This window comes from Geotrypetes seraphini, chromosome 1, assembly GCF_902459505.1.
Source record: "Geotrypetes seraphini chromosome 1, aGeoSer1.1, whole genome shotgun sequence".
NCBI classification, from domain to species: Eukaryota; Metazoa; Chordata; class Amphibia; order Gymnophiona; family Dermophiidae; genus Geotrypetes; species Geotrypetes seraphini.
The window spans coordinates 50056519-50070564 of NC_047084.1; the positions used below are offsets into that span (position 1 = coordinate 50056519).

At 40.8% G+C, this 14046-nt stretch overlaps 1 protein-coding gene across 3 annotated transcripts in view; it reads left to right on the forward strand.

Annotated features, from left to right (window-relative positions):
- The window catches only part of IL6ST (interleukin 6 signal transducer), a 171581-nt gene that overhangs the window by 63060 nt on the left and 94475 nt on the right, over window positions 1-14046 (forward strand). For all 3 annotated transcript variants that reach the window (XM_033931128.1, XM_033931119.1, XM_033931109.1), the window contains exon 8: window positions 2519-2678. In XM_033931128.1, coding sequence (XP_033787019.1) covers window positions 2519-2678 — 160 coding nt within the window. The remainder of the gene's footprint in view (window positions 1-2518; window positions 2679-14046) is intronic.

Here is a 14046-nt window from a genome sequence, read left to right on the forward strand (position 1 = left end):
TACGAAGGTGTGTTAGCATTTTTAACGCACACACCAGATTAGTGCTTACTAGCTGAAAAACTACCGCCTGCTTAAGAGGAGGCAGTAGTGGCTAGCACGTGTGGCATTTTAGTGCATGCTATTCTGCACGTTGAGGCCCTAATGCGCCTTGGTAAAAGGAGCCCTAAGTCTGCAATACAGTAAAGTTGATCATTACCACACCAGTACTGAAATGATCACATTTCAGAAATAATTCTACATCGAGGGAAAAATATATAATTTCAGTCCTCGGATCATAAATGCACTTAACCAACCAAATGTTCATTATGGCAGTTTGAGGCTAGAAGTAAGATTTCTGCTTTGAGGGCTGAAATATATTTTTCCCTGATGCTGAGTTGTTTCTGAAATAAGATCATGTCTTTATTGACTGGGCACTGATCAGCTTTACAGTAACGCAGACCCAGTGGAAGAGTGTATTTGGAGAGACAATACAACATCAGAAAATTCAGATAAGTGTTATTTTGACATAACATGTAACTGCAAGGGGGGCCGTGAGCATGGGCAGGGCTCCCAGTTACACACGTAGCTTACAAAATACTGTACTGTAAATTACACATGTTTGTGCTGCACTATGCCAGGGTTATGGCTGGTATAATTATGGATGTTTAAATATTAGGTGTGCCAATGCTGGGTTATTCTAGTACTAGTGTTTAAGCCTGTTACATTAACGGGTGCTGGAATAGATTAGTCTAATCCAGTATGGCTATTCTTCTTATGTCTTACCCCCATATTCAGGCTCCCATTTCCCCTTTTACCTTCCCCATTTCCCCTTTTACCTTCCCTGGAAATACCTTTTTTCACCAACTTAAAAATCTGTCCCCTTTCTCTGTCCTTCACCTCCATAGAACTCCCTCTCCATTCCCCCTTTCCCCATCAAACTTTGCTTCTCCATCTTCACTTATTCTTTCAGCTCCTATCTTCAGCCCCTTTCTCTCACATGCCCCCTTTTTAGCCCCCAGCTTCAGTCCCAGTCCTTTTCTCTCACATGTCCCCTTTTGTAGCCCCCTTCTCCCACCACCCCCTTTTTTCTTCCAAAGGTCCCTTCTCTCACACATTCCCTTTTTATAGCCCCCAACCCTAACCCCCTTCTCATACCTGCTCTTCCAGTTCTCAGTTCTAGCCCCAGTCTCCTTATCACAGCTGTCTTCCTTTTCAGCCCCCAAACCTAGACCCCTTCTCTCACAACTCACCTTTTGCAGTTCCAAGCTCCAGCCCTCTTCTCCAAACTCTTAACAGCCTCCTACACCAGGTGTCTTTTCCCAAGAACCCCCTTTTAAAGCCTCCTTCCCTCACATGTCCCCTTTTTTCAACCCCAGCTCCAAACCCCTTTTTAGCCCCCCAGCCCCCTTCTCCCATCTTTTCCCTTTCAGCCTCCAGCCCCAGCCCCCTTTTCTCACATGTCTCTTTTGCAGCCTCCTTCTCCCACATATCTACTTTTCTGCCCCCACCCTCCTTCTCTTACACATCCCCATTGTCTGCTCCCAGATCCTTTCTCTAAAATGTTCCCTTTTTACAATTCCAGCCCCCTTCTCCCACCTACCCCTTTTTTCAGCTCCTAGTTCCCTTCTATTTGACCCCTTTTGCCTCTGAAGTGTGGCTTGGACCCTGGTCCAATGAAATCAGTTCCCATTCGCTCTGGAATACCAACAGCATATTGTGTGCTGAGACGCTTCCCTGCTCGGCAGTTCTATTGTATACTGCACATGCATTTTAATGATACACGGAGTTTCAATCGTAGTGCACATGCGCTAACTAAGGTATTATTATTATAGATTCTATAATAGAATCTGGGCACCATGATAAAATAGGCCCCTACCACACATTCTTTAACACCTAAATGGAGGGCACCCATTTGTAGAACCTAAGAACATAAGAATTGCCATACTAAGACAGTTCGAAGATTCATCAAGCCCAGTATCCTGTTTCCAACAGTGACCAACCGAGGTCACAAGTACCTGGCAAGATCCTAAGGAACTAGAAGTTGAAATAGCAGGCTGAGAATCAGAGAATCTTGAGTTCAGCCTTTTTCTCTGTGATCATGACACAATCCTCATTGCCTCAGGTACTACTTGAATATCAATCTCTGAGTAAGCAGAGTCAAGAACTGGGTGTTACCTGTCTAGTTAAAGTTTTGAAATATTTTTGAAATACTGTTTGTCTTACCATAGTACACAATTTCTCTCATGCTCTGGATAAAAGAATGTAGTTTCTTACAAATTCTGTCAAGGAAGAAATCTCAGAACTGTGGGATAAAATGTGCTGCACTTGATTTGAAATGTTTTCTATTTCTGCAGTTTTTTAATAGACTTTTGCTTCTACTTTGCCCCAAATGTATTTTGAGCTTTTCTCAATGGATTGTGATGTTTGTTGTTTTCTAATACTTCATCTGCATTGAGCTGCTAATAAATTTTATTTTTCATCGCATAGTTCAACAGAACTACAGATGCACAACTCATAACTATAATATTTGGTTATATAGGTTCCCGAGGAAGACACAGCTACACATCGAGATTCATTCACCCTTCAAGGTCTTAAGCCTTACACGGAGTATGTGATCTCACTTCGTTGCAAAAGCTTAAAAGATACTGGACACTGGAGTGATTGGAGTAAAGAAAAGAGTGCAGTCACATTAGAAACTAGTAAGTAATGCTTAAAAAGTATTTAAGCGATATTGTGGCCATTTTGAAGAGATGGGTATGGCAATAAGTTCAGCATGTGTCTGAAGTTGAAATGAATTTGAGTAACTTCCCCAACATAGCAGAAGTGAAACACAAACTTGTTTTGGAAAGCTATTTTCTGTATTTTTGAGAAGCTGCTCTACTTTTTAAGATACATTTAAGTTGATTAGAGTTGGTTGGAATCTGAAGTGCACATAAGAAAGTGTTATCACATGTGTTGCTGCAGAAGGATTAAATGGGTTAAATAAATTTAATAAAATATGAGAGCCATTAAAATCTTACAGTCACGCGCCTGTTAAACCATGATGATTCAGCTGAACAAGGTGTACCTCCTTACTGTCCTATTCGTTGTATCTATGATAACATTATTGATTAATTGTTAATTGTCATATCACTATATTGTTTTGCTTTTTTTTCCTCTACTTTTTTCTTTTCTCATACATTTGACTCAAGTTATCTTATACTGTTGTATTCATTTATGTATGATCTATTTAAATGTCAATAAAAATTATTGAACTCACATTTTTAAAATATTGTTTAAAAAGGACCCATGGGGAGATCATGTGACACTATGCATGGGAGAGGTCGCAGATAGTGCCTCTCCTGCTGCCCTTCTGAGATTCCTCTTTTTTACTATACTATCAAACCCTCCAGTTTGCGATTAAAGGCTGGAATTTAATGTCGCTAACCTTGCAGTCCTTCAAAATTGTGTTTAGTGGAATGACCACACAAATGGTGCAGAAAGATCTGAGGAATGGAGTCTCAGGTCAGGGGCAGTTCCGACATGCAGGCAAGCAGCTGATTCCTCCTGCCGCCGGCCACAGAGGTCCTCGGGTTTCAGGTTTATTTAAAATTTGATAGTTTCGCCTATAAAACTTCTAGACGATGTACATATTAAAAATAAACCAAAATCAAAGTTGGGCGTGCCCTAGGACATTGCAGGAAAGTTAACTCCCTAGACTCCACCAAATTTAGATTTGAGGTTTATATATTTTTGGTGGAGTCTAGGAAGTTAACTTTCCTGCAATGTCCTAGGGCATGCCCAATTTACATTTTGGTGTCTTTTAAGGATATTTTGTCTTGGGGTTTTTGCCATATTAAAAATAAAGTCATTATTTTACAGCTTAAAAATTAAACCAACTTAGACATAGACTAACTTGATACAGAAGGAAAACTGGGAAAGAACTACAATTAATTATAGGAAAGTAGACATGTAAGGAAAAATACAAAAGGGAATAAGGGAGAATAAGCATAGCCTCTATATCCGAACTTAAGGCATTTATCCTTTAAGAAAACATAAGATAAAGAAATAGGAATCGCACAAGGTCCTCCATGCTGTTTGCCAGCCACCAGGAGGAGGGGAGAACGAGGAGTCAGCAGCGCATCTGGATTGTCTACGTTTATTTAATTTTGTGGTTGCTTGTAGTTGAATTTTCCTATATAGGGGCCTTGTTGTGATATATGCACCACAGATAATTGTATTATATTTAGTGACTTATGAGATAGCTGTTGGGGAGGGAGGATGAAATATCTTTATAGATTGGCTCACCATGATAACTTAAATTATCCCAGGACAAGCAGGCAGGTATTCTCACATATGGGTGACGTCATCCGACGGAGCTTTGATGCGGACGCCTCACAAGCAGACTTGCTTGAAGAAACTAGAAGTTTCGAGTCGCCCGTACCGCGCATGCGCGAGTGCCTTCCCGCCCAGTGCACAGGGCGCGTCTCCTCAGTTCCTTAATTCTTAGTTTTCCGCGGAGCCAAGAAGTCCGTCTTTTTGGCTTTCTCCGGTAACTTCGTTGTTCGGGCCTTCTTTCACCGCGGTTTGTGTTTTATTTTCTCACGAATCGCTGTGTTACTCATTTTCTTTCTTTTCAAAAATAAAAAAATTTACTTCCATCTGTTCGTCCAGTACAGGCTGCTTGGCCGCGGCCCGCGGGCTTTGACTTTGCGTCGGCTGTATTTTTGTCTATGCCCCGGCCTATTACCGGTTTTAAACGGTGTAGCAAGTGCAAGCGCACAATATCTCTTACGGACCCTCACGGACGTAGCTGAATAGTTTTATTCCTAGTTGGGTTAGTTTCACACCTAATGAGGACATGTAGATATTGAAAAGCAGTGGGGAAAGCGGTGACCCTTATGGCACTCCGAATAAGTTGCTCCAGATGTCGGAGTGTTCGTTATTAAAGCGTACCTGGTAAGAACGGGATGTGAGGAAGCCACGAAACCAGTTTAGTACCTCAGCTCTGATACCAATGGCGTCTAAGCATTGCATCATTTTCTCATGGTCTTCCAAGTCGAATGCAGAGTTTATGTCGAATTGCATGATCAGGGCGTTGAGGCCCTTACTAAATAATAGGCGAAGATAGTCTAGGATGGCAGCGATTACTGTCTCTGTACTGAATAGGGTTCTAAAGCCGGATTGAGTTTCATGCAGGAGAGAGAATTGATTAAGGTAGTCCATTAGTTGGGTGTGTACTAGTCCTTCCATGATTTTTACAATGAATGGGATAGATGCTATTGGTCTGTAGTTTGTTATTAGCGCTGAGGATTCTTTTCTATTTTGGGGGATGAGGGTTATTATTATGTGGCCGTTGTTAGTGAGGAAAGTCCCATTTTTTAGGTTGTGGGTTAGGTAATGTAATAGTGATATTTTGAATTCTGGTGGTGCCACTTTCATAATCTCCGGAGGGCACGTATCTAGGATGCAGTGAGATTTAGAGTATTTGTTGTAGAGTTTGGTGTAGGTATTCCATTCTGGATCTAGAAAGGAACTCCAGATCATGTCTGTAGGTATTTCATTGTCATGTGAGTTAGCTATTTGGTAGTTGCTGGGGTTGATTGTTACATCGTTATTGCTTATACAGTTATTTTTTAGGTTTTTAATTTTGGAATCAAAATATAGAGCTAGGTCCTTCGCAGTGGGTAATTTCGTGTTGTGCTCAGGTGTGGTGTAGCGGGTGGTGTCAAATAGGTTTGTGACTATGTTGAATAACTCTTTTGTATTGATTCCTTGTGAACCTTTGCATGATAAGTTAATTTTGGTGGAGTAGATCGCTTTGCGTTTGTCTTTTATCAGTTGTTTGTAGGTTTTTATGTAGGCTCTCCATTTGTTGCGGTCTGTCAGTTCTCCTGTTTTATTCCAAATCCTTTCTAGTCGCCTAGCTGTTTGTTTCGTTTTTAATAGTTCGGTGTCGAACCATTTGTTGTATTTGTTTGCGTTGCTTTTGCTTTTATGTATGGGGGCGATTTTATCTAGGATGGAAGTACTGGTTGTATTCCAATGGTCCCAGAAGTCTATTCCTTCCTCTGTTACTGTCTGCGGTTCGTATTCTGACCAGTATTCTTCTGGATTAATATAACCTCTTGTTTGATGTTCTTTTTTTATCATCAGACGTGTTTTAGATTTTCGGTGTGACCAGATCAGCTTAAAATAATAGGTGAAGTGGTCGGACCAGATGTCATGATGCCAGGTGCCTTCAGTCAGAGAGATGATTGGGTCAAGGTTTTCCTTTGTGGACATGGCAACTAGGTCTAAATGATGGCCTTTTTGGTGAGTTTGTGTGGGTACGGGGATGTTGTAGTTGAGTAGAGTTAGGAAGTTTTTAAGCTCTATTGCGTCTGTGCTGTTCTCTTCGTCTAGGTGTAAATTTATGTCCCCTGTGATGATGTTGTAGTTGGGGCGGATAGAATTGTGCAGGACGAATTCGCAGAAGTCTTCTTTGGCTTTGGGCCAGCTTTTAGGCGGGATGTAGAATAGTATGCTGGATAAGGATTCTTCTAGCTGGGTATTATTGATTTTACAGGCTAGGATTTCTAGGTTGTCGGTCATTTTAGAATTTAGAAGTTCAAACTCGAATCCTTCTTTAAGGATTATGGCTAATCCTCCTCCTTTTTTTCCTGTGCGGTTTAACGTAAGGATTTTGAAATTGTTTGGTAGAAGATCAGATATAATAGGATCATCTTCAGATAGTAACCAAGTTTCAGTTAGAAAGAGGCAGGCTATTTGTTTGCTGGTGATCCAGTCATTTATGAGGAATGCCTTGTTTCTAACAGATCTGGTATTAAGATATGCACATGGGATGGAGGTGGTTGCAGCATTTACTGTTGAGTTAGTGGTTTTGATGGTTTTTATTTCCCTTGTTCTTTTTTTAAGGGTATGGTGGTGTCTTTTTTTATATGAGATTACATTAATATGATTTGTAGTGTCTTCTTGCAGGATGGTGATGTAGGGGAAGGATAGAACAGGATGGTGGATGGATTGTAATTGAGGGTAGAGAGAGTGAACGTCTTTGATGTTACCGCTTATTAGGTAGATCAGTAGGAATAGTAGGAGATTCATGATTGGGAGGTAGATTGAGTATTCCTGAAGTCCTGAGGCAGGGGAAGGTTTGTTTCCCTAGAATTTTTTTTTTTGTGACCCGGGAGAGGAAGGTGCTCAAGGAGACCTGGCTGGCTGATCCAGGTGCGATTAGTTCTTAGGAGGTCCAGGTAGTAGCGACTAATAATTGGGCATGTTTCTAGTAGATATTCCTGCGACTGATTAATGTGTCACTTGCAGTTGACTCTTGTGGTTGATCAGATGCTACTAATACATTCAACTAACATATGCAACTAACTTGTTGTACATGCTGTCAGTTTGAAAGTGGCCCCCACAATATTAGGTGGTAGGGGTTAAGTGAAATGCGTCCTGACAAACGCTGGTCCCAGGTTCAGTTCCTTCACAGAAGTTTCATTAGGGATAGAATCAAATAAGAAGCACATCCCGAGGTGTTTGCATAAAGAATATATTATAGAAATAGTCTTACAGAAAAGCAATATTTATAATCATTACAATTAAGTAGAGAGTATTATACTTAAATAGAGAGCCCAGCAGTTCCCCTGCCTTACAGAGTCCAGAAGGAATTGAGTGTGAAGTTTCAGGGAAAGGCAGAGAGAGAGAGAGGGGGATGGGGTGATGTTTCGTGTTCCATAGATAAAGAGAAGGATAGACAGAGAGATAGAGAGAGCTCAAGAGAGAACCAGAGTGCCAAGCCAAGAGCCAAGAGATAGCTAGATAGAAAGAGAGAGAGAGGGCCAAGACCCCTCTCCTGATAGCTTGATAGGAAAAGAGACGCCCATAGCTCCATAGAAAAAGAGAGAGAGCTGTGTGTTGCAGAGAGCAGGCTTTTATACCTTTTTTTTGAAACCTGTATGCCCCAGTATCTTTCTGTTTAGAATTTGTAAACTGTTTGAAACAATGGTTAATTTAATTGCTAAGGAGGGTGAGATACCTGTAAGCATGGTGATGGGATTAAGTCTCTGGCTTGATCTGTGCACCATTGTCCTAAGCACCCTCTTAATCAGACATTAACACCTTTTAGCTAGCCATGATTCAAGCAGGGCTACTTGAAACTTAAAATATATCAATCAGGGCTACTTAAAACAGTTTCCCTGCACTAAGGGTCTATCTGCCTTTCCATGCCAGGGTCAGATTGATATAATCTCCCAGAGGCCTCTAGGCTGACACATGCATCTAACAATTATATATGCTCTTAACAGTTACTTTGTGCCTAATAGTTATACATGCGACTAATAGTTGTTCATGCAGTTAACAGTTGTAAATGTGATTAACAGTTGTACATGCAATTAACAGTCTCTTATAGTTAAGAATGTGGCTAACAGTTATTCATGTGGTTAACAGATGGAGGGTATGTGTATCTAACAATTATACTTGGTTGCTAGGCGGATCTTTAGGAGGGCCTATAGGGAGTCCTAGTTCAAGCGACTAATAATTGCGCGTGTATATAGCAACTATTCATGCAGCTTAACAGTTAGGCTTGCCTCTGACAGTTAATTATGTCTCTAATGGTTGTTTATGCTACTAGCGTTTAATTAGGCACCTAACAATTATAAATGTATGGAAGAACTGGCAATTATAATTTGGCCTTAAAGAGGGAAACTTAGCTGACAGTCTGTAGTAGATGAGGACGCTTCTCCAGGGCGCTTGACCAGGACGCTTCACAAAGGCGCATGCGCCTTTGCCGTGCACCTTAGCCGCGCGCCGAACGGTGGCGCACCGTTGATGCGGCGGTCTATTCAGCAACCATGCTGGTTCGGGGAAGGGGCAGCGCGGTGCTCGCGTGGCTCTCTAGGGCTGGTTCACGAAGAAATGGCTGGTCCTGTGCAGTCCCGTCGGAAGGGGGGAGGGGCGGAAAGCACTCCCACGCTGGCAAGCCTCCCTGCCTACTCCTGGGTCCAGCGATGTGGCCAAAGTGAGATTCAAATGAAAAACAAGAAATAAACAGAAACTAACAGAAAAGCGGGTGCTGAGAGACTTCCTGAGCCTTCCAACAGGCTCAGTGTAGTCTCGTCGGGTGGGGGGAGGAGCGGAGTGCGCTCCTACACCGGCAAGCCTCCCTGCCTGCTCCTGGGTCCAGCAATGTCAGCCCTGTGCAGTCCCGTCGGGAGGGGGGAGGGCGGAGAGTGCTCCCACGCCGGCAAGCCTCCCTGCCTGCTCCTGGGTCCAGCGATGTGGCCAAAGTGAGATTCAAACGAAAAACAAGAAATAAACAGAAACTAACAGAAAAGCGGGTGCTGAGAGACTTCCTGAGCCTTCCAACTGGCTCAGTGTAGTCTCGGGTGGGGGAGGGGCGAAGTGCGCTCCCACACTGGCAAGCCTCCCTGCCTGCTCCTGGATCCAGCGATGTGGCCAAAGTGAGATTCAAACGTGTTATACCCAGGGGGTAATCAGCATAATACGTGACATGTCTCCTCAAGTCTGCTTATCTGACCTCCGTGTCATGAGCGTTACCTTGATCTCAAAAGGGCAGTAAAGTTTGCTCATTTGAGAGCCTGACTTCCTTTGCAGGCAAGCTGCTCAAATAACATCAGTAAAGACAGATGGGAAACTACATCAAAAGGAAGGGGACAGTGACAAGTATCTGCTAACTTGACCTTTTTGACCTAGGAGTTGCCCAAACAGCATCAAAGGGACAGTGACAAGTATCTAACATCCTGACCTCCTTGATCTCCAAAGGGACAGTGAAACCAGTCTCATGGGAAAACAATCTCTGCAAACACCTCCACAATAACATCAAAAGGACAATAAAGCCAGATGGTCCGGTCTCTGCCACACCTCCTTGGCCTAGGTGTTGTCAAAACAGAGAACAAAGGAGCAGGACCAGCTGTATTCAGGACCAGCTGTTTATGCTTTTACTATGAACTCCGCAGTTTGCCTCCTATATAAAACTGGGATTCTGACCCTGACAGACAGAATCCATGACGTCTGAAGGGAGAAGCCACGATGTCAAAAGGGACAGTCCTTTGGTCCCCCCACCTATCAATTGCAAGGATTCCCAATTGTGAAGGTGGTCAGTGTATGGAGTCCAGGTGATGCTATTTTATTCTTATATATATATATGTATAATAAAGGGTTATTGTTTATGCTTTGATATTGTCTGTGTGCTTTTCTGAGTGTCACTGATCATCCCATTGGGCAGAAATAAGTGGCGGAACAAATTGGTACCAGAAGTGGGGTTGATCAATGTGGTCACAAAAGCACCAGATAAAACATGGGGTTGAGGAGCAGGCTCCCAATCCCTCCATTCCGAATGGGAATGGCAGTATAGGTAAATTAATGGCCACTGAATGGTCTGTAGAAGCAGGATTAAGTGAATCCTGTACTTTTGGAAGTGGGGATCCACATGAATTATGTGCCTCCTTACAAAAGGTGAAAATCTCAAAAGGAGAAGAGCAAGAAGGAATTTCTAGACAAGGAAGGATGATTTTGTCAGACTGGAGGAATTTGCATGAAGCTAAACAGGAATTACAATTGAAATTAGAAGAGCTGGAAAAGAAAAGGAATAATCAACAGCATGCCATTACAATGCTACAATGTCAGAATAAGTTGTTAATGGATAAGGTAGAAACCTATCAAAATGTAACAGAAAAGTCAGCTATGCGATATGCACGATATAAATACAAGAAACGGAGGTGGAAAGTGAGTTACAGAAAAGTTAAAACCTTAATTTATCATCTGCGGGATGATTGGAATCCAAACAAACGGGATGGGAATATTTGGGATTCAAATTCTAATAACAGTGAGGAGGATATATGTGTTGAAGGAGAGCAGGCAGAAAGTTTAGAAGCAAAGCCTGTGAGGAAACAAAGATTACAGGGAAATCTGCAAACAGGAGAAAATCTAACTAGAAATAATGTTAGGGAGAATGTTACTCCACATGAAATCATGGATACGATGGCACGCTTTACACAGCAGCCTGGGGAACCACTAATACAATAGGTAATTCGGGTGCAGGAGCTGGGCGCAGCCGGGATTATGTGGGATGCCACAGATGCCCCTAAATTTGTTCAAATTAGTCAAGAAGTAGCAGTACAAAATGCGTTACGGGAGGATCCTTATCCTGCAAAAAATGCCCAAAGGTCTTTATTAGAGATAATTAGTAGGGGTGTCACGAAGCGATATCCACTTGAATCTGATTGGCCCTCAAATGATAAAATTTGGTATACATTAAAAGATGCTCAAATAAAGATTAAGGAGGAGACTATGAAGGTAGCCTTAGTAATAGGTCACACTGACATAGATATGGTATTACCTTTTACCGTGTCCATGAGAAATAAAATTATTAAGTATGCTGCACCAGCATACAAACAGGTAATGATAACTTTGTTGATCAATCAACTAGACAGGACTATTTTGGAAGCCTTAGAAGTGGTCCGACAGTTAGGAGATTGGGGGGACTGGGGACCTCAAAATACTTTTAAAAAAAAAAAAAAGAGAAAAGGACAATCCAATTCAAACAGGGCTAATCGGGTGTCTCGGAGGAATATGTTTTTGAAATTAATAAAAGATGGTGTAGAGAGGGAAGAAATAGATGGGAAGAATACAAGGACATTAGGGGAAATGTACAAAAATAGAGGACTGGGAAAGAAATCTATATCTCAAGCACAAATGAACAAAGGAGAGAGGGAGGATATTTTGGTGCCAACGGCTCCCCCTGAGGAAACTGCTTCCATTCTTTATCCTGATTTAAAATGATGGAAGTGTTGAGAGGATCAATAATGTGAATGCCGAGCCTCAGTGTTTGCCTGGAACAAATTAGAACAGCGTCCGCAGGTAGAGATAAATATTTAGTAGAAATCTGGGGAGCAAAAGGTGCAAGCTGTAGTGGACACTGGGGTGGAGGAATATAAATATCAGGATTGGGGGGAAAATTATACAAGCAGGAAGAAAAAAAAAATTTTTTTTTTTCAAATTTTAAAATTGGACAATTACCAATTTGGGAATATACTGTATTAATCTATGGGATTCCTTAAAATATAATAGGGCTAGATATCCAAAAAGGGGTTAACATTACAGCTTTCCGATGGAATCTATAGTTTTGGTAAATTGCCAGACATTCCTATGAGATCAGTAGTGGTGGGGAAACCAATAGTAGTACCGATCTCCACAAAAATTGTAAACATGAACCAATGCATTTTTACTATTCCTATAGTGGAGCAATGTCCAGAACAATTTGCATTCACTTGGCAAGGGATGCAATATACATATACCAGACTACCACAAAAATACTTAGATAGTCCCACTTTCTATCACAAGATTACAGCAGAAAGTGGGCAAAAGGATGCCGAGAGGTGATAGAGAAAGTTAAACAGAAAATTGTAAACTTCCCTTCTCCCCAAAGTAAAAAAAAAAAAAAAAAAAACAGACTTGGGCCTTTTTTTGAGTCTGGAGGTAACATATTTCATATCTGGGGTAACATATGGGGTAGGTTGAACAATAAAAAAGTAGAGATATTGCTAAGTGACCTTTATAAAGTATAAAGTTTTGTTAGATAGTATAAGGAAGTTGCACTCCAAGTGATTTTACAAATGTGTCTTTTACCTCAAACACTAACATTGTGAACCACTGTACCTGCACGTAAACTTTTCTTGTATGTTTTATAGATGAAAAAGTCCCTGCTTGCATTCTCTTATGATTGTGTGACAGAGCTTTGAAATGGAATAAGATAGAAAGAAGACCAGCTTTCTATAGAGCAATTAACTTTTTTTTTTTGAATTCTTTATTTATTGGATTATTCATTACAATATCTTTGTAACAAACATACATGAATGAACACAAAAAATACAAATTGTAAATTCCCAAATGGGAATTAACATGGTATATAAGGAAACTAATTCAACCATATCCTAGTCCACATTAAAGCTGATCGCCAGTACAAATAAAACATCAAAGCAAATCTTTCTATCTACTATCTAGGAACAGGCAAATGGCTATTTATATGCATTATACATCCTCCTCCAAAAATAAACTAAATACAGGGAATTAAACTTTCAATAAAGGTTTTTCTTTAATAAAATCTTCCACCTGGGCTGGATCAAAAAACACATATTTATCATTTCCATATGAAATCAGGCATTTACATGGAAATTTTAAAAAGAAAGTAGCTCCGACTGCCAGAACCTTAGGCTTTAGCTGAAGGAACTGTTTCCTCTTAAACTGGGTTTGTCTAGAGACATCTGGAAAAATAACTACCCGTTGACCACAAAACATCTCTTGTTTTTTCAGGAAATATAATTTCAAAATATCTTGTTTCTCAAGTTCTGTCTTGAAGGTCACGAGAAGAGTTGCTCGTTTTTCAATTATGTCTTTAGATGACTCCAAAAACTGTGACACATTCAAACTCTCAGGTGATACTATTCTATCCATTCCACCTTCCTCTACCTTTTCTTTGGAATCTCTTGAAATGTAATATAAATTATCGACCTCAAAGGTCTCCACTTTACTATAATGTAATATCTCCCTCAAATACATTTTCAAGAGTTCCATTGAAGAAAGGTAGTGTGTGGTAGGAAAATTTAACAAACGAAGGTTCTTAACTCTAATAGCATTCTCCATTTTTTCTAATTTAGCATGTAGCATCATACTATCCTTTATATTAGAAACAGCGCTAGCTTGTAAATTACCTACTACCTGATCTAACTTTTCAACCTTTACAGCTGTTTCTCCTATTTTATCATTTTGTTCTTTAATTTTCACAGTTACATCAGATGAAAATTGACATAAATTCAAAACGGTTTTTTGTAAAGATGACTCTATTCTATTAATACTAAGCCAAACATCATTTAGAGTGATCACTTTATCCCTGGGGAGAGCATCCGAGCTTTGCCCAGTACTCATCTGCACTGGGGTTAGTTCTTTAGCCTGTCCCAGGGACTGTCCTGAAACCTCCAGACCAGATAATGACAATGATTGAGGGGAAGAAGAAATTATTCCTTCCTTAAAAGGGGAAGGAGATTCTTCTAACCGTAAGGAATATGATGGTTG